Here is a 22,020-nt window from a genome sequence, read left to right on the forward strand (position 1 = left end):
ACGTGTATACACACAACAGAATATTACTCAACTATAAAAAGACTGAAATGTTGCCATTTGTGACAGTAGGGATGGGCCTACAAGTATGATGTTAAGTAAAATAAAAAGATAAATACCATGAATTCACTTATATGTAGAAACCCAAAAAGCAGAACAAACAAACATGCATAACAAAACAGAAGCAGACTCATAGATAACAGAGAACAAACTGGTGGTTGCCAAAGGGGAGGGTCGGGGACAGGCAAAACAGGTGAAGAGGACTAAAAGATACAAACTCAGTTGTAAAATAAGTAAGTCATGAATATTCTATTAAGAAAAGTTTCTCAGAGAAAAATGACACAAATGTGGTAGTGCAGCTCCCCATAAATATGAGCCAAAATGGAGACGGATAAGTATGCTGTTATCATGGCCCTATTAAAACTGATTCAAAAATAAGTGACAGTCTCAAGGAAAAGGAGAGAATGCAAGATATACTACTCACTCACAGGCCCCCTTCTCACGGTGTTAAAATGGAAGAAAGAAGTTATCTTTAAGCTCCACCATCCACAAGTTGCTTTAAAAAAAGGTGGGTACAGTGAAAATACACTTTGTTTGTTCCTAGCATCTTTCCTGCCTTTCCAAAGTCAGTTTTTATTTAAATAAGCCATGGATGTCTATTCCAGACTTTTCATTAATCAGTTAGTTAAATATACTTAAAAATAAGCTGCATAAAGAACCCCTCGGCCACTTTTATATAGTAATTCTCATCAAAAGAACTAATCAAAAATATGTTGACTGACATGTAGAATGGAGAAGCCAGAAAGCATGATTTTCTAAGACTTTAAATAACTGGTTTGATGAACTCTTTTTATGCATTAAGAAGCTAGATACAGATGACCTCAAGAACATTTAAATTATAAAAACTATCAAAACAGTTTAAAAAATGCTTTTTAAAAAAGAGTTCAAATAAGACAGTTCTAAACAGAACAAGGTAGTTAGAGACGATTTTTTAAGATTTTTTTTTTTTACCTGATCAAGATGAGGTTGTGTTGTTGGCACATGTTGAAGTTTTTTCTGCAAACTAAGAATAACTGATTATAAATTCAGAGCTCAAAATATTTCCCATTTCACCGTATATATTACTTAGAGACACAAAGCTAAATAGGAGAGAACTTCCACAGCTGAATCTGTTACATAGTTCCAATTTTACATGCTGTTTACATATTTTAATAGACAAATGCTAGCAGACTGCTTACAAACCTCTCATAAAAATGTACATTCATTGACATATATACATATACACACAATACAGAGAAAAACTAATCTTAACTATTTTGTGTGGTTAAATAGGTTTCTTCTTATTTCCAAAAGACCTAATATAGGCCTAGGAAAATATACCTAAGCATTTTACAACTGCTGAACATTTCATCTACTCTCCCTGTGAAAATAATGCTTGAACCCGAAGAAAATTAGAAGAGTAAGTTTTTTCCATATCAATGTTTTCCTTTGAATGTATCTACTTAAAAAAAATAAACAGTATCCATAAATGTAAGCCTTCTATTCAGTCAGTTACCAGTGGCAGAGAGAAAACTAAAAGACTCCTAAAAATACATTGTTCTGATATAAAAGGAGCTAAAGATCAATATGCCATAACAAATTACAACCATAACAACTACAGGCACCTTTAGAGACTGATGGGGGTAGGCTGGGAGGAAGAAAAGGACTTAAAACCTTGCAGATGTTTTGCCTTGGAGAACAGTGAGGGGTAAATTAGTAACAGCAAGTTTAGGAAAGAGAAAAGGCTTGTAGGAACTGTTGAAGGGAATGAGTCTCCTTGGGGGGTCTCAGTAGGGACAGTGTCAAATTAAATCCTTCCCAGCTGGTAGCTCAGGAAAGGATTCTCTCCTTAAGCATCTAAGCACAAAGAAAAGTTATACAAAGACCTTATCCAGAGCAGGGCCTTCACGTTAAGTAGTTATTTCTTTTAAGCATCACTAATGCAGTAAGTGTGAAATAAAATTACCTTGGAAACTTTGAAAAAATTCTATGTTCTTTCCCTGTGTTTAATATTTAATATTGGACAATGACTGCCTACAACTTCCACAGGCAAGAAAAAGTTTTCCTCTACCTTTTAAGTCCCTGGGTGGGTCTGAAAATTAGACTGACAAAGATTAAGAAGAGAAAAGCATATACATTCATTTAATAAGGGTTCTAGTTGACAAAGGAAACTTCATAGTGAAATGAAGACCTGAAGAAAGGGTAAACCTGGGTGTTTCTGTGCTGGGTTTGATGAAGAGTGGAAAGCCATGGAGATATGACAGGAGAGAGGATGAGCCAAGTGTGGTAAACTATGGGAAACTCAGCAAGGCCTGTGCCTTGAGATTCCCTCCATTTTCAGAGATAAGGACGCTCCTTTCCTTTGGGTATAGAGAGGTTACTGCTCACATAAGTCGTACCTCTCACTATGACTCATCTACTTCAGAGGAAATGGGAGAAAATATTTGCGAACCATGCATCTGATAAGGGGTTAATACCTAAGTAATTTAAGAACACCTACATTTCAGCCACACACAACCACACACACACACAAATAATAATAATCCAAATAAAAAATGGGCAAAGTATCTGAACAGACATTTCTCCAAAGATAATATACAAATGGCCAACAAGTAAATGAAAAGATGCTCAATATCTAATTGTTACAGAAATGTAAATCAAAACCACAATGTATCTCACGCCCACTGGGACAGCTACTACCAAAACCAACAGAAAATAGCAAGTGTTGGCAAGGAAGTGGAAAAATCGGAACACTTATGCACTGTTTGCGGGAATGTAAAATGGTGCAGCTGCTATGGAAAACAATATGATGGTTCCTCAAAATATTAAAAATAGAATTACCATATGATCCAGCAATCTCAGTCCTGGGCATATATCCAAAGAATTTAAGGCAGGGTGTTGAAAAGGTATTTGCACACCCAACCCATGATCACTGCAGAATTATTCACAATAGCCAAGACATGAAAGCAACCTGAATGTCATTATCAATGAATAAATGGTTAAATAAAAAATGACATGTACAATGGAATATTATGTAGCCTTAAAAAAGGAAGACACTATTGTCACATGCTACAAAACAGATGAACCTTGAGAACTAAGTGAAATAAGTTAGTGACAATAAGACAAATACTGTATGATTTCACTTATTTGAGGTATCTAAAGTTTTCAGATTCTTAGAAACAGATAACAGATTGGTAGTTACCAGGGGCTACAGGGAGAGGAAATCCAGGAGTTGTCAACAGACTGGTACAGAGTTTCAGTTTTGCAAGATGAAAAAGTAGATCCATTGCAAACAATGTGAATATACTTAACACTACTGAATGAACTGTACAGTTAAAACTGGTTAAAGATGGTTAAAAAAAAAGATATCAATGACCAGGGAAGAACTATTTGTTCTTTCCCTTATCAAAATGATTCCCTAGGGAAAGAGATAGGAAACTGATCCATTACTACAGGAAAAGGAGTGCTTGAGGGAATACCCCAAACTAAAGCTTTCTATGTATCTCATGTGTTTTCTCATAGGAAGTATTACTCACAGTGGATGGGAAAGAAATATTAACATCAAATCTCTAAAGCACCACTTACACTGTAACTTCCGTAGGAAAATACATGTGATTTCCAAACATCCAGTTAGCAAAACTTTCAAGAACATAATCATTAGGAATGATCTACAACATCAAAAATGTAACAGGAAGCATAAATCAAATGTGCATACATATAAATCATTTTGTTAACACCTATAACTGTAGGGGGAAAAAATACATTATAGAAAAAGTGACCAAACAGGACAGGAAACATACCTTATTCCAGAGAGACTGTCAAAGGCATGAAGATCTAATACTTTTGCAAGGTCAACTCTAAAAGGAAGAACACCAACATGAAGTGTTAAATTCTGTAAAATATAATTAATAAAGAAAAGCAATCTCTATTTTGCCAGAAATGTAGACATAAAAATTAATTAATATATACTATTTGGGCAAACACATAACATGACACCAAGGAACAAAAAAGCTTTTGTAAAAAATTTCTATGGGATTTATGCATAAAACTTTAAAAACAGAATAAATGGTTTTAGACCAAGGAAGAAAATTACTTTGATTATTACTTCAATGAACTGTAGTGGGTTTTTTGGTTTGTTTTTACTTAAATTGTCTTTTTAGTTCTAAAAACTTGAGCTCTTCAAACAAGATTTTTATAGCAAAAAAAAAAAATTGGTTAAAAACTTAAACTTTTCAAAAGTAGCAGTTTACTACTCAAAAGACGAAATGAGCAAAACTGAACAAATGTAAAGAACAAAGTAGTATAGGAACATTATCTTTGGAATTACTGTATTTCTTTTACTTCATCTTTCATGATACAATGAGTAGTATCATAAGAATATAAGCAGTCAAATAATCAATACATAAATATTTATTCTATGACCCTTATCTACATCCAAAGAATGTGGTTTGATTTTATTTCCTTCAGTTGGGGTTGCATATAGACTGAAACTTCCTATTAGTGCTCTATTTGAATAAATATTATTTCTGTTAAAATTATTTAGTGGTAATTAAGCCTTGTTAGGAAAGAAGAGGTTGAAGTCAGAAGAGGTTATCATATCACAATCAGCATTCAGTTCAGTTCAGTTCAGTTTCTCAGTCGTGTCCGACTCTGCGATCCCATTGACTGCAGCACACCAGGCCTCCCTGTCCATCATCAACTTCCGGAGTTTACTCAAACTCATGTCCATTGAGTCGGTGATGCCATCCAATCATCTCATTCTCTGTTGTCCCCTTCTCCTCTCACCTTCAATCTCTCCCAGAATCAGGGTCTTTTCAAATGAGTCAGGCTCTTCTCATCAGGTGCCCAAATTATTGGAGTTTCAGCTTCAACATCTGTCCTTCCAATGAATATTCAGGACTGATCTCCTTTAGGATGGACCGATTGGATCTCCTTGCAGTCCAAGGGACTCTCAAAAGTCTTCTCCAACACCACAGTTCAAAAGCGTCAATTCTTCGGTGCTCAGCTTTCTTAATAGTCAAACCCTCGCATCCATACGTAACTACTGGAAAAACCGTAGCCTTGACTAGATGGACCTTTGTTGGCAAAGTAACGTCTCTGCTTTTTAATATGCTGTCTAGGTTGGTCATAACTTTTCTTCCAAGGAGTAAGCGTCTTTTTATTTCATGGTTGCAGTCACCATCTGCAGTGATTTTGGAGCCCCCCAAAATAAAGTCTGTCACTGTTTCAATTGTTTCTCCATCTATTTGCCATGAAGTGATGAGACTGGATGCCATGATCTTTGTTTTCTGAATGTTGAGCTTTAAGCCAACTTTTTCACTCTCTTCCTTCACTTTCATCAAGAAGCTCTTTATTTCTTCTTCACTTTCTACCATAAGGGTGGTGTCATCTGTATATCTGAGGTTATTGATATTTCTCCTGGCAATCTTGATTCCAGCTTGTGCTTCATCCAGCCTAGCGTTTCTCATTATGTACTCTGCATATAAGTTAAATAAGCAAGGTGACAATATACAGCCTTGACATACTCCTTTTCCTATTTATAAAGAATAGTGATTGAGTTCCAATTTTTACGCTGGCCTATGAAATAAGAAAAGGAGTACGTCAAGGCTGTATACTGTCACGCTGCTTATTTAACTTATATGCAGAGTACATCATGAGAAACGCTGGGCTGGAAGAAGCACAAGCTGGAATCAAGATTGCTGGGAGAAATATCAATCACCTCAGATATGCAGATGACACCACCCTTAGGGCAGAAAGTGAAGAGGAGCTAAAAAGCCTCTTGATGAAAGTGAAAGAGGAGACTGAAAAGGTTGGCTTAAAGCTCAACATTCAGAAAAAGAAGATCATGGCATCTGGTCCCATCACTTCATGGGAAATAGATGGGGAAACAGTGGAAACAGTGTCAGACTTTATTTTTTGGGGCTCCAAAATCACTGCAGATGGTGACTGCAGCCATGAAATTAAAAGATGCTTACTCCTTGAAAGGAAAGTTATGACCAACCTAGATAGCATATTCAAAAGCAGAGACATTACTTTGCCAACAAAGGTCCGTCTAATCAAGGCTATGGTTTTTCCAGTGGTCATGTAGGGATGTGAGAGTTGGACTGTGAAGAAAGCTGAGCGCTGAAGAATTGATGCTTTTGAACTGTAAAGAGATCAGCCCTGGGTGTTCTTTGGAAGGAATGATGCTAAAGCTGAAACTCTAATACTTTGGCCACCTCATGTGAAGAGTTGACTCATTGGAAAAAGACTCTGATGCTGGGAGGGATTGGGGCAGGAGGAAAAGGGGAAGACAGAGGATGAGATGGCTGGATGGCATCACCAACTCAATGGACGTGAGTTTGAGTGAACTCCAGGAGTTGGTGATGGACAGGGAGGCCTGGCATGCTGTGATTCATGGGGTTGCAAAGAGTCAGACACGGACTGAGCGACTGAACTGAACTGAACCGATGAAACAGTAAGGGCTTCCCTGGTGGCCCAGCAGTAAGGAATCTGCCTACAGTGCAGGAGACAGGAGTCCCATCTCTGGGTTGGGAAGATCCTCTGGTGAAGGGAATGGCAACCCATTCCAGTATTCTTGCCTGAAAAGCAGACAGAGGAGCCTGGAGGGCCACAGTCCAGGGGATCGCAAAAGAGTCGGACACGAATGAGCGACTAAACAACAGGAAACAGTAAAGGACAGTGATTTCTCCATAATCAAAGCTACAGTGGAGAAATGTTTGAAGAAAAATGACCACAGTAAGATCAGGTTTAGACTCCAGGGATATGCTGAATATTTATTAAATTTTCTGACAAGGAAAATAAAACTTCAGGGATATGCTGAATATTTATTAAATTTTCTGACAAGGAAAATAAAACTTCATTTGAGAAAGATTTTGTCAAAATTTTTTCAAATATAAAGTATGTAAAAACCATCTCCTTTAACTTAGAGCTGACCAGCTGTGTCTGCTTTGTTCATTCTCAATAGTCTGTCATATATTCATACTTGTAGCAACAAGAGTCTGTTAAATTATGAACCTTATCCTGAAACAAGGCAGACAAATTCCCATCTTATTAAAAGAAGGATACTCCAGAGTTCTATGTTAACAGACTGTAATATTTCAAATTCTTGACATTCTAGATGAGCAGAATTAGGAAAATAATCAAGCAAAGAAGTAAATGTTCCATGAAAAAATTTCTGAATATCAATTTACATAAGAGACCAAAGCCTTAATATTAAACATATTTCCCTTCATACCATCACAGTTAAGCAAATATTTATACTGACAGGTGACAAGTGAATGAAGTTTTTCACCAAGTTTGTCATCTTTAACTTAGGAAATAGCTTAAAGTTTTAAAAGTTTACACATGCTAACTGTGTGAATATCAAAATTCAGGCAAACACAAGCTTCTAAACAATCTACAGTTTTCACCGCAACAGTGTTCTTGAGAATACATAGATAATTCTGCTTTATACCCAGATTCTTCTGATATTTCCAACAAGATGGTATCAATAAAAGATCCAGACAGGATAAATTGTACAGAGAACAGAAAATACCAAAGTCCCTCACTGTATCTCACCAGATTCTCAATGGAGAGGAAAAGAGAAAAGTCCAAGGTTCCAGATAAAAGTTGTCATGGACTATCCCCAAATTTAGTACCACCATCAAAAAACAAATTTCTTCACTCATCCAAGGAATGTAACTAGAAAACTAATTTTCATGGCATCAAATTGTATTTAATTTCTCCCTTCAGAGATAAAAACAAAAGATCTTTTCCAAAACATTAATATAGAAAAAATAAAAAATAAAAAGACTATTACTATCATGTAAAACCTGAATGGCAGAATGAAGCAAACAAAGAAGAAAAAAGTTCCAAAGCTCATAATTTCTCCTAATTTCTTGAGCTATCATGCCAGAAGTACCTAATCTTTTCCCTATGAGAAGCTTTCAATTATCCCTGTCTAAAGACTGCTTTATGTAGCCTAAGACTAGCAGCAAGAGAATGGAAAAGGAAGAGGGTTCTGGCTCTCTCAGGGGAGGGGAGTTCCGCTCCTATTCCAGAAGTATCATCATCTTTTCAAAGTCCAGTGAGTCAGACACACAGGCCTCCAGACCATCCCAGATCTACGAGTACTTGATAATATCTAATAGTAAGTCTTGACTTCTAAGGCTAAATTTCCAAATGCCTTCCCAAGTGGCATCTCAAACTCAGTGTTTACAAAATGGAACTAATCCATTTTGGGTTTGACAGCACCAAACCCAGTGCTATCACTGTGCTGTGTGTGTCCTAAGTTGCTTCAGTTTTATCCAACTCTTTGCCACCTCATAGACTGCAGCCTGCCAGGCTCCTGTATCCATTAGATTCTCCAGGCAAGTTGGGTTGCCATGCCCTCCTCTAGGGGATCTTCCTGACCCAGGAATCAAACCCACGTCTCTTGTGTCTCCTGCACTGGCAGGTGGATTCTTTACCACTAGAACCACCTGGGAAACCCCACCGCAAAGTTGCTCCTCCTTCCTGAATCTCCTAACTTGGAGAAAAGCACCATATTCACTCCATATCACCAGAGTCATACTGCCTTTAAAATCCTTCGTGAATAACTTGCTGCCTACAGTAGAAAATCCAAACCATGTGTCATGGCATTCAATACTCTGAGGTAATTGCTTCATCTCCATAGTCATGTGTCTTTTCCTCTCTGCAACATAAGATTAACACAATGTGTTTTGCCCGTTCTAAAATATTCACAGCTTCCTGGAATACAAAATCTTTCTTATGCCGAGAAAGACACTACTACTCTGGTCCATTTCAAACTGTTCATGGGATTCTCAAGGCAAGAATGCTGGTTTGCCATTCCCTTCTCCAGTGGACCACAAACAGAGTTTTGCCAAAAGAACTCAATGGTCATAGAAAACACCCTCTTCCAACAACACAAGAGATGACTCTACACATGGACATCACCAGATGGTCAATACCAAAATCAGACTGATTATATTCTTTGCAGTCGAAGATGGAGAAGCTCTATACAGTCAGTAAAACAAGATGGGGAGCTGACTTGGCTCAAACCATGAACTCCTTTTTGCCAAATTCAGACTTAAATTGAAGAAAGTAAGGAAAACCACTAGGCCATTCAGGTATGACCTAAATCAAATCTCTTACAATTATGCAATGGAAGTGACAAGTAGATTCAAGGGATTATATCTGATAGAGTGTCTGAAGAACTATGGACAGAGGTTCGTAACATTGTACAGGAGGCAGTGATCAAAACCATGCCCCCCCAAAAGAAATGCATAAAGGCAAAATGATTTCTTAAGAGGCCTCACAAATAGCTGAGGAAATAAGAGAAGCAAAAGGCAATGGATAAAAGGAAAGATATACCCATTTAAAGCAGAATTCCAAAGAATAGCAAGGAGAGATAAGAAAGACTTTCTAAGTGAACAATGCAAATAAATAGAGGAAAACAATAGAATGGGAAAGACTAGAGATCTCTTCAAGAAAATCAAAGATACCAAAGGAATATTTAATGCAAAGATGGGCACAATAAAGGACAGAAATTGTATGGACCTAACAGAAGCAGAAGATATTAAGAAGAGGTGGCAAGAATACACAGAAGAACTATGCAAAAAAGATCTCAATGACCCAGACAGAGCCAGACATCCTGGAATGCGAAGTCAAGTTGGCCTTAGGAAACAGCACTACAAACAAAGCTAGTGGAGGTGATGGGATTCCAGCTGAGCTATTTTAAATCCTATAAGATGAGGCTGTGAAAGTGCTGCACTCAATACGCCAGCAAATTTGAAAACTCAGCAGTGGCCACAGGACTGGAAAAGGTCAGTTTTCATTCCAATCCCAGAGAAAGGCAACGCCAAAGAATGTTCAAACTACCACAAAATTGCCCTCATTTCACATGCTAGGAAGATCACGATCAAAATCCTCCAAGCTAGGCTTCAACAATACACGAACTGAGAACTTTCGGATGTACAAGCTGGATTTATAAAAGGCACAGGAACCAGAGATTAAATTGCCAATAGCTGTTGGGTCATAGAAAAAGCAAGAGAATTCCAGAAAACCATCTACTTCTGCTTCATTCACTATGCTAAAGCATTGGACTGTGTGGATCACAACAAACTGTGGAAAATTCTTCAAGAGATGGGAATACCAGACCACCTTACCTTTATTCCGAGAAATGTGTATGCAGTCAAGAAGCAACGCTTAGAAGTGGACATGGAACAATGGCCTGGTTCCAAATTGGGAAAAGAAGTACATCAAGGCTATATATTGTCACCCTGCTAATTTACCTTATATGCAGAGTACATCATGCAAATGCCAGGCTGGATGAAGCACAAGCTGGAATCAAGATTGCCAGGAGAAATATCAATAACCTCAGATATGCAGATGCTACTATCTTATGGCAGAATGTGAAGAGGAACAAAAGAGCCTCTTGAAGAGAGTGAAAGAGGAAAGTGAAAAAGCTGGCTTAAAACTGAACATTCAAAAAATCAAGATCATGGCATCCAGTCCCATCACTTCATGGCAAATAGATGCGGAAACAATGGAAACAGTGACAGATTTTATTTTCTCAGGCTCCAAAATCACTGCAGATGGTGATTGCAGCCATGAAATTAAAAGGCGCTTGCTCTTTGGAAGGAAAGCTATGACAAATCTATGACATTAAGAAGCAGAGACATCTCGTTGCCAACAAAGGTCCATATAGTCAAAGCTATTGTTTTTCCCGTAGTCATATTTGAATGTGAGAATTGGACCATAAAGAAGACTGAACACTGAAGAACTGATGTTTTTGAACTGTGGTGCTGGAGAAGACTCTTGAGAGTCCACTGGATTGCAAGGAGATCAAACCAGTCAATCCTAAACAAATCAACCCTGAATATTCATTGGAAGGACTGATGCTGAAGCTGAAGCTTCACTATTTTGGCAACCTGATGCGAAGAACTGACTCACTGGAAAAGACTGTGATGCTGGGAAAGATTGAAGGCAGGAAGAGAAGGGGATGACTAAGGACAAGATGGTTGGACGGCATCACCGATTCAATGGACTTGAATGTGAACAGGCTCCGGGAGAAGGTAAAGAACAGGGAAGCCTGGCACAGTCCATGGAGTCACCAAGAGTCGGACAACAACTGAACAACAACTCTGGTAGATCTGGAAAACTCCTATTCATTCTTCAAGATTGAGGCCAATGATAATCTGCTGAGTCGAAAGTTTCTGACTCTTCACCAAGAAGAATTGAATAGTTTTTCCTCTATCTTCCTACTCTTATAGGATCCTTTGTATTTAATATTCCTGTTGTAAAACAGTATTTAATATATTTGTTTTTAATATATTCTGATCTTCTTAAAGGCAGAGTTTTTACCTTATATATACATTGTTCAAATTGTCAATATGCCACGAAATGTATAGCAACTAGTGGAAGGCTCAATAAATCATTGAATTGATTAACTTATTATCGATCAATTAAACTTTGGTTTTCCTCTGTTCAGTCCACTTAAATTTCCAAGATTAAAAAAAAGTCTGTTAAAGAATGGTACTTTTTCTAATCTTCCATGCATACTTCTGAAATCCATTAGAATTTCCATTTGTCTCAAAATCATCAAGTCTCACCAATAAGACATACTACACCATTCTTACTCCTTAACTAAATACTCAAGGTAAGCCTCTTCTATACATGTTTATAAGTTTCACAATTGCTATACTATTATAAGTTTTACTATTTTTACTATTATAAGCATTTGCCAAACACAAAATGCTTAAGGGATTAAAAAAATTTTAAGTACTATTTCAGAAAGCCCCGGGTATCTCAGATGCACTGGCAAACATCAATTGTAGAAATAGAAGAAAAAAGGAGATGTTATCCACTTGTTCATTCATCCATTTGAAATAAAATTTAATCACTGCATGTTTATTGAAAAAATGAGAGAGCAAATGTTAGGAATATTATATAAACAACAAAACTGTTACAAAATAAACCATTCAAGATGAAATGTTTATACAGGACATAAAGGTTGAAAATTAAAGTCAATGAAAAGAAAAACTAAGCAAGATAAAAAAATTGGTTTACAACATTTGTAAAACCAAACCAAATAAATCTATTAGAACATAATCACATCTATTTATAGATATGATTTTTAAAACTTAAATATTATGTGGTTGTCCATATATTATTTTTTAAGGAGGAGAAAATTTAAGAAGAAAGAAAATGGTAAAATGCAACAGGAAGAAGACAGATACTGAGGAATGGCTCATGGTGTGAGTTAGGTTATCAGAGACATTCTGCATTGGAATCTGAAATGCAGGGAGCACATGTGGTATATGCTTGCAGAGGACTTAACACTAAGGGCATTCTTCTGCTACTTCTGCCAGCAGATGAGCGGCTTCTGAGAATGCATACCAAATTAATTCCCCAGCTGTTCACATGCATAGAAGCAGCTGCTGCTGGTACCGCCTAACACTTATGGTAGTCTGTCAGCACCTCTAATCTCTACCACAGCAGACAAGCCACTCAACTAAGGCTGTTGCCGCACTTCCAAAGACAGAATCTCTGAATTAAGAACCAGGCGGCACTAGACTGCCAGCTCTGAGCCTCAGAGCTGCTGGCTGCATGTTGCTGGGTCTATCAGCTGCTGAGCCATTCTTGCTAAAAAAAAAAAAAAAAAAAAAACCAACTTAACAAAACTACTCCTGCACAGAAAATTTTCTGAAATCATGATAGCACTCAGTGCAAAATAAGAGTTCAATCTACAGAAATCCATTCACAGATGTTTTTAGAACACATCTATTTTATAAAGTAAAGCACATCTGTATGAAAAGAATTAAAAAGAGAGAAGAACCTATAGGAAATCAAAATCAAAATATTTACAAAGAATGCATCAGGAACTTAAAGCTTCCTTGTATTTTTACATGATAGTTTTATTTTGCAACTATGAAACACTAAGAAAGTTTTTAAAATATTAAGAAGTCATCTAAACATCTCAAATTAAGATAAGATTCCTAATAGTATACTTTTTCATATTTCTGTACTAATTACTTCCCTGAGTGGTTCAAAATCCTATGCTTTCTTCCTCGTTAAAGCAAAGGCACAGTTACAGACTATAATCATGGCTCTGAGGTCTTAGTTACAATGAGAAGTGAACATATTAACTAAATAGGCCGAAGTAATATATAAAGAGCATTTAAAACAAAATTTTGGGTCTCATTTTTTAAAAAATGTACATGTCTTTCCTATATTATAATCAAACATAGTTATCAATTACTTAAAAAATTATTTATTGTTAATATTAGTAATAGCTTTTAAAAGTACCTTGATCTCTGTGTTTCTAAAATTTTTCCCAGTCCATTTATTGATCTGAAATAAATATAAAAATGAACAGGGTAAAAAAGCAAATGTTAATTTTTTAAAAAACCACTCCACATTATTTCTGAAACATGAAGTGAGCATACACAAGTATACCATACAGCTAGAGAAACATAAACAATACGAAAACTTACATTTTTTATAGTTTAGTTTTTTCCTTCTAATAATAAATCAGGTATATTCCACTTATGCAATCAAACATGATATGTAAAAATCTGCACAACTGACAGACTAGGGACTACTTTGTGTTTATATAAAGACCCTTCACTTTAGAAAAAATGATTCATAAACAGCCAGTAATTCTAATGTTCTTGAAATGAGTAAACATATCAAACTTTTAAACTGACACCTAATTTTCCTCAACACACATTGGCGGAAATGGCTGTACACACGCTAGAAATAAAAACCTAGTTACAAGTGACTTTGACCCCAGCCTGTCCTCAGTTTCAGTCACACATCTGTTTTTTTAAATAGAATAATCTCTTCAGTTCCCTAGCTAGGATCTCTATCTACTCTGCCAGTCCTCCCCTTTCTGGTACAAAGATAATGAAATATGTTTCCCTTTGTATGGTGCCAAAAATACTTGTTAAATCCTTTTCAGTATACAGTATAATATCTATTTATATAATCAATTTCACTACCTTTAGGGTTATTTGCTGACAACATCTGCTATTGTTCTTGTGGGTAAAAATTCCCAAACAATGATAGTGAGGCAAGACTCTACTAATTCACAAAACTCTTAATCTTCTCTTTTGAATATACTCTATAACCTGATAGCTATTACCTCTCAAGTATGTTTACTTTCTTCCAACTCTTCAAATCTAATTCTGAGTCAGTCACAAGTCTGAGGTACAATGGAGGGTAAGAAGCCCAAAGAGTCTATAATTTATCACAGTGCTTTGTCAAAGTCTTTTCTGGTATTGCTACACAGTACAGGCTGGCAACAACGTTCAACTGCATATTCTGAAAGCAATGGAAAACAATTTTACTTATTACTATTTACATAAGTCTATTACTCAACAACAAAATATGTGATTCCCTGAATATGTGATTCAGTGATAACTGAAGCAAGTCAATCTTGAACCTTAAATTTCTACAAGACAACAGTTACAGTAAAAATATTCTGTACATTTTTAATATGCAGGTACTTAACACACATTTCTAATTTTGTACCTAATAGTTGTTCTTAACTTGTTTAAATCCTCTTCTGAAACCAAGTCTGTTTTATTGAGGATGATGATATCTGCCAAAGCAACTTGCCTAAATTAGCAAACAAAAAAGAGATGTCAAGAGAAAAGCTAAGAAATGAAAAACAGAAAATGCCTCCTCCAGACCAATTAGCAATTTAAAAGTATACAGTACTCTATGTAATAACTTGATTTACCCCTAAACTATTTATCATTCTTCAAATAGTAAGGATGTATTGCATTCATCACTATATAAATTAGGATTCACATCATTCATTCAAAAAATATTTATTAAGTGTTCTTACTGGCTACTCTAAAACTACAAAGATACGCCTCAGAAAGTTTACAATCAAGGCCAGTTTATAATTAGGATGATTTTCAACTCATGATTTTCTCTGTAAAGAAATGCATAATTATGATATCCAATATGGTAGGAACAAGGACAGTCTACTTATTAAAGTATTCCACGTAATAGTTACCATAATTTTCAAAGAAATTACAAAGAACAAGTTCACTTAACATTCAGTTCAGTCGCTCAGTCATGTCCGACTCTTTATTAACATTTTTCAAAAATCTACACTAAAGAAGATATGTAAGGATCTTGAACAATTACCTTCATCATTAAAAATATGTATTTTCTAAGATAGATACACTACAGAAATTCAAGTTAAAGAATCCAGTTGACAGGATGCTGGATAACAATATAGCTTACTATGATTAGAAATTCTATTTTCTAGAATTATTTAAAATTTCCTCAATTCTTCAGGAAAGTTTAATCACTAGACTGTTTCCAGTACTGGTTTTATAATATCTAATGGTATAGCTAATAGAGTTTTGCCAAGAGAATGCACTGGTCATAGCAAACACCCTCTTCCAATACACAAGAGAAGACTCTACACATGGACATCACCAGATGGTCAGCACCAAAATCAGATTGATTATATTCTTTGCAGCCAAAGATGGAGAAGCTCTAGACAGTCAGCAAAAACAAGACCAGGAGCTGACTGTGGCTCAGATCATGAACTCCTTATTACCAAATTCAGACTTAAATTGAAGACAGTAGGGGAAACCACTAGACCATTCAGGTATGACCTAAATCAAATCCCTTATGATTATACAGCGGAAGTGAGAAATAGATTTAAGGGACTAGATCTGATAGATGGAGTGCCTGATGAACTATGGACGGAGGTTCGTGACACTGCACAGGAGACAGGATCAAGACCATCCCAATGGAAAAGAAACGCAAAAAAGCAAAATGTCTGTCTGGGGAGGCCTTACAAATAGCTGTGAAAAGAAGAGAAGTTGAAAGCAAAGGAGAAAAGGAAAGATATAAGCATCTGAATGCAGAGTTCCAAAGAATAGCAAGAAGAGATAAGAACGTCTTCCTCAGCGATCAGTGCAAAGAAATAGAGGAAAAGAACACAATGGGAAAGACAAGAGACCTCTTCAAGAAAATCAGAGATACCAAGGGAACATTTCATGCAAAGATGGGCTCGAGAAAGGACAGAAATGGTATGGACCTAACAGAAGCAGAAGATATTAAGAAGAGGTGGCAAGAATACACAGAAGAACTGTACAAAAAAGATCTTCACGACCAAGATAATCATGATGGTGTGATCACTCACCTAGAGCCAGACATCCTGGAATGCGAAGTCAAGTGAGCCTTAGAAAGCTTCACTACGAACAAAGCTAGTGGAGGTGATGGAATTCCAGTTAAGCTATTTCAAATCCTGACAGATGATGCTGTGAAAGTGCTGCACTCAATATGCCAGCAAATTTGGAAAACTCAGCAGTGGCCACAGGACTGGAAAAGGTCCGTTTTCATTCCAATCCCAAAGAAAGGCAATGCCAAAGAATGCTCAAACTACCACACAATTGCACTCATCTCACATGCTTGTCAAGTAATGCTCAAAACTCTCCAAGCCAGGCTTCAGCAATACGTGAACTGTGAACTTCCTGATGTTCAAGCTGGTTTTAGAAAAGGCAGAGGAACCAGAGATCAAATGGCCAACATCCGCTGGATCATTGAAAAAGCAAGAGAGTTCCAGAAAAACATCTATTTCTGCTTTATTGACTATGCTAAAGCCTTTGACTGTGTGGATCACAATAATCTATGGAAAATTCTGAGAGAGATGGGAATACCAGACCACCTGACCTGCCTCTTGAGAAACCTATATGCGGGTCAGGAAGCAACAGTTAGAACCGGACATGGAACAACAGACTGGTTCCAAATAGGAAAAGTAGTACGTCAAGGCTGTATCCTGTCACCCTGCTTATTTAACTGATATGCAGAGTACATGAGAAACGCTGGGCTGGAAGAAGCACAAGCTGGAATCAAGACTGCCAGGAGAAATAGCAATAACCTCAGATATGCAGATGATACCACCCTTATCCACAAAGTGAAGAGAAACTAAAAGCCTCTTGATGAAAGTGAAAGAGGAGAGTGAAAAAGTTGGCTTAAAGCTCAACATTCAGAAAACGAAGATCATGGCATCTGGTCCCATCACTTCATGGGAAATAGATGGGGAAACAGTGGCAGACTCTTTGGTGGGGCTCAAAATCACTGCAGATGGTGACTGTAGCCATGAAATTAAAAGACGCTTACTCCTTGGAAGGAAAGGTATGACCAACCTAGATAGCATATTCAAAAGCAGAGACGTTACTTGCCAACAAAGGTCCGACTAGTCAAGGCTATGGTTTTTCCAGTAGTCAAGTATGGATGTGAGAGTTGGACTATAAAGAAAGATGAGCATCGAAGAATTGATGTGTTTGAACTGTGGTGTTGGAGAAGACTCTTGAGAGTCCCTTGGACTGCAAGGAGATCCAAACAGTCCCTCCTAAAGGAGATCAGTCCTGGTTTTTCTTTGGAAGGACTGATGCTAAAGCTGAGACTCCAGTACTTTGGCCACCTCATGCGAAGAGTTCAGTCATTGGAAACAACTCTGATGCTGGGAGGAAATGGGGGCAGGAGGAAAAGGGGACGACAGAGGATGAGATGGCTGGATGGCATCACCAACTCGATGGACGTGAGTTTGAGTGAACTCCGGGAGTTGGTGATGGATAGGGAGGCCTGGCGTGCTGCAGTTCATGGGGCTGCAGAGTCGGACACAGCTGAGCGACTACACTGAACTGAAGTGAATGGTATAGCTGGTTATTTTTAAAGAACAACCAGATTCTCAAAAGTAAATCAACTTTAATTCACTGAAAAGCAGGTTTCAACAGTAGGTACACCACAATAATCCCATTTTTATTTAAGTAAATTTCATATGAATAAAGACTGAATGTGTACATCTCAAAATACAGTCAACTGCCATCTTCAAATTGAAGGGCTTCTGTATTTAACTTTATTTTGGTTTCTATGTGTGTGTTAGTTGCTCAATCGTGTCCAACTCTTTGAGACCCAACAAACTGTGTAGGCTGCCAGGCTCCGCTGTCCATGAATTCTCCAGGCAAGGATACTGGAATAGGTTGCCATTCCCGTTTTACTACTTTCTATTTGGTTTACTTACATTTTCTGTAACAAATGTATTTTAACAACAACAAACTCACAAAAATATTTAAGTTTAGTCTAATGTGAATCATAGCTAAATACCAAATGACATGTTTAGCCAGGATTATAAAACAACAGAGTACCATATTGCAAAATGACAGGGAATCAATCACCTGTTTGTATCATCTGCAGCAAATCTTGGCTCATGGAAAGGAGACCTCCCTTTCAAATCGAACAGCATATTCGGGTACTATTGAAAGTGAAAGTGAAAATTGCTCAGTCCTGTCCAACTCTTTGCAACCCCATGGACTGTATAGTTCATGAAATTCTCTAGGCCAGAATATTTGAGTGGGTAGCCTTTCCCTTCTCTAGGGGATCTTCCCTGGGACTATTGCCTATTCCCAAACTCTTTTCCCATTAACAAGAATATGCTTAGGGTCAGCAAAATAATTTAAATATTCGTAAGTCTAAAGAGAGGGCTTCTCAGGTGGTGCTAGTGGTTAAGAACCAGCCTGCCAATGCAGGAAACATAGGAGACATGGGTTCCATTCTTGGGTCAGGAAGATCCCCTGGAGGAGGAAATAGCAACCCACTTCAGTATTCTTGCCAGGACAATCTCATGGACAGAGGAGCCTGGCAGGCTACAGTCCGTGGGGTCAGAAAAAGTAGGACACGACTGAGCAAGCACTGTAGACTAAGTCTAAAGAGAACCCAATTAGGAGCATAAAGGTATTTAAACAAAAAATGTTCTAAATGTCAAACTGCAACCATTTCTGTATTGTTCCTCTGTTGCGTTCAATAACAGTGAACATTTGAGTCAAATGAATTACTGTGAAAGAAGGCAGGAAGTGAATCAACTCTTGTTTAACAATCATTTTCAATCCCGAAGAAACTGTATGAGAACAACAAAATATTTTTAAATGTTAACATATTAAAAGTTCCTCACAAAGAACAAATGGGCTCAGCATTCAGTTTATGCTGTAATATAGTTTTAAATAAAATTTTAGTTATCAGACCATTATAAATAGGAATAATTCAAACACAGGAAGAATATTTTCCTTGATTATGTTTTTGTTTCTCAGTTTGTTTTGTTTTTCCTATCAATAATTTCATTTTTCCATTTAGCCAGTAATCAGTAAATACTTTAAACAAATGAATACCTAGAAGCTTCATTGATAAGTCCATCAGGTTTTTCTTCTGCTAAATGCTAAACAAAAACAAAATTTGAACAAAAGTTACTGTGGTGTAACACACAACCTAAAGTCAACACAAAGGATTTTTACTTCTTACCTCTAATAAAAACTTCAAGTTCTATTGGTGGTTTAGTCGCTAAGTTGGGTCTGACTCTTGCGACCTCATGGACTATATAGCCCACCAGACTCCTCTGTCCATAGAATTTTCCAGGCAAGAATACTGGAGTGGGTTGCCATTTCCTTCTCCAAGGGATCTTCCTGATCCAGGGATCAAACCCAGGTCTCTTGTACTGCAGGTGGATTCTTTACCAAATGAGCTACCAGGAGGGTCCATTAAGTTCTATTATTGAATATCCAAATTCAGGACTAACTTTTCTATCCAAAACCATTTTCTTCCTCACTTGTAAATTTTTTCCTACAGTGAACCTGTGGGGTTTTTTGAGGGGAAGGTGAGGTATAAGGGCTTAAATTTTGTCCTCCGACCTCTTCTTTTTCTTAAATGGAAAACCCTCCAGATTTAAATAATGTCATAAAAACACAGAACATTATAGTTCAGAAATTAGGCATTTTCCTTTTTACAAAACTGTCCTTGTTCTAAATATTCATTATTACTTACTTTTTTAAGAGATAATAACCACCAAAATTATACTTTAATAAACTTCCCTCCATTCCTAGCCCTAGCCCAGAACCAGGCACATTATGAACTCATACTGTGCCCTTGCAATTCCCTAGAAACAAATTATCTGTTGGAAGGACAGTCTTATATTTAGCAAAAAGTTGGTTAACATTTTGCAACCTACACTTGAATGGTCTGGCCTCTCCAGTTAACTTTATTTTGCACCTTGCCAGAGTCACGATAGCACCAAAAATACTCTGACAGAGAAGTCCACAGGATAGTTTTCATCTCTCTGGGAGTACGTATTATTTTTCCAAAATCCTATTTATATCCCTAAAGTCACCAGTGTCGTAAAGTTCTTCTCTAAAAAATGTTTCACCTTCATTACCTTAACCTTCAACAGATGTTCTCTGTCACAAGAAAAAGTTGCCTACTAATGTCAGAGGCAATTTGATTATATAACATTTTTTGTATTTGAATTGAACCCCACAAATTATTAAGTCCTTTTATAAACATGGTCTCATTTATCCCTAATAACAATTATGGGGAAAGACTATTCTTATTTCATAAAAGAAAAAACTAAATCTAACACTGTCACCATCACAGGATACCTTTTCATAGAGTGATTTTTCAAAAATTGCAAGAGGGCTCAATAGAAGTAAAATGAACATAATTTAAAAACCTTTGTGAAAGCTTTTTATGTCATATAAAATCATTCTTGTATGCTGCTGCTAAGTCGCTTCAGTCATATCCGACTCTGTGCAACCCCACAGACGGCAGCCCACCAGGCTCCTCCGTCCCCGGGATTCTCCAGGCAAGAACACTGGAGTGGGTTGCCATTGCCTTTTCCAATGCATGGAAGTGAAAAGTGAAAGCAAAGTCGCTCAGTCATGTCCGACTCAGTATCATTAATAACTGCATAAAATTATATGCATAATAATCACCTAAAATTATATTCAAAATTATTTCATCAAATCAGTTTTACAATTCATGAAAAGGTAGATCATTAAGGTATTTGGATAGTTTGGAACCTAAGAGCAAACTGGTAATCATTTTATTTACTAGTCTTGGTAAAGTCTATAGAGAAAAACTTTTTTTCTCCTAAAAGTTTGCCAAATTCTATTTTTGGGGAAACTAGTCTAAACTAAAACTAGAGTAATGATGCACTGATTCCACTTTAGGTGCAAAATGATACCACTTTAGGTGCAATCCTATAAATTCAACTGGTAGGCTACAGTCCCTGGGGTTGCAGAAAGTCAGACATGACTGAAGAAACCGAGAATGCATGCTGAATAGATAAGTGGATGTTGTTATCTGAAGTATACTACATAATGTGCAGCAACAAACCCCCTTCTAGTCAGTAGGAAATCTATTTAATAAAGATGTATTTTTAGCAAGGCAAATGTCTCTGAATGGTCCTATAATATTGAATTCTTTCAAATTTTTGAAATAGTTTCAAAATATTTTGTATTTTGATCTTTTGAAAGATTTATTTACATATGAATTTGGGGCTTTTCAGCTGTGAGCTGGAGGAGTGTGAAAAAGATATAGCAAGAAAACCAGAGATTTTTTTAAAATTTCCATACCTAAGCATAACTAATAAATAATATAGTATTTTCACAAAGTAACTCATGTTTTTAATACATCCAGTCTCCAGAAGATCAAAAATTTTCACTCGAAGCTAATGGGGCATGTAATCTATCTTCAAAAGATTAGAAATTTTCACTCAAAGCTAACATGGACTGAACTAACATTTTATGATCTCTAGGAAGTCAAGAAGCATCAAATACACAAACATATTAAAACTGCCCCAAATAAAAACCTACCAATAAGTACAATTCTATTAAGAATATGATATGTAATAAACATATAAAAAAGCAGAAGAGATAAATGCCCCTGTTCTATGTAAATATGAAGGCTATACAAACATAAACAAATAATAAATGCACATTAACATTTATTTTCTCTGGCTATCAGCTCAACATTTCCTTTATGCAACTTCTTACCTTCGAAAGTCAAACTCTGCAAAAAGACTAAAACCAGTGTCTGCGATTCAAAAGGACATTTTCCGGTGACTTACACCATTAGTCATTAAGTTAGATGACTCCCATTTACAAAGTTAAAAAATAGAAACTGTGACATTCTACTCTATCT

General features: G+C 36.7%; 1 protein-coding gene across 10 annotated transcripts in view; it reads right to left on the bottom strand.

Moving 5' to 3' along the window:
• ZNG1A (Zn regulated GTPase metalloprotein activator 1A) overlaps positions 1 to 22,020 on the bottom strand; it is a 57,113-nt gene that overhangs the window by 15,994 nt on the left and 19,099 nt on the right. For 7 of the 10 annotated variants that reach the window (XM_042243379.2, XM_060409404.1, XM_060409400.1 and 4 more), the window contains 5 exons: positions 19,218 to 19,264; positions 14,554 to 14,640; positions 13,327 to 13,371; positions 3,837 to 3,893; positions 1,009 to 1,060 (listed from right to left, as the gene is read on the bottom strand). In XM_042243379.2, coding sequence (XP_042099313.1) covers positions 1,009 to 1,060; positions 3,837 to 3,893; positions 13,327 to 13,371; positions 14,554 to 14,640; positions 19,218 to 19,264 — 288 coding nt within the window. The remainder of the gene's footprint in view (positions 1 to 1,008; positions 1,061 to 3,836; positions 3,894 to 13,326; positions 13,372 to 14,553; positions 14,641 to 19,217; positions 19,265 to 22,020) is intronic. The other 3 variants (XM_060409402.1, XM_060409401.1, XM_012123744.5) reach the window with 1 other exon arrangement.

This window comes from Ovis aries, chromosome 2 (assembly GCF_016772045.2).
Source record: "Ovis aries strain OAR_USU_Benz2616 breed Rambouillet chromosome 2, ARS-UI_Ramb_v3.0, whole genome shotgun sequence".
Classification (NCBI taxonomy): domain Eukaryota; kingdom Metazoa; phylum Chordata; class Mammalia; order Artiodactyla; family Bovidae; genus Ovis; species Ovis aries.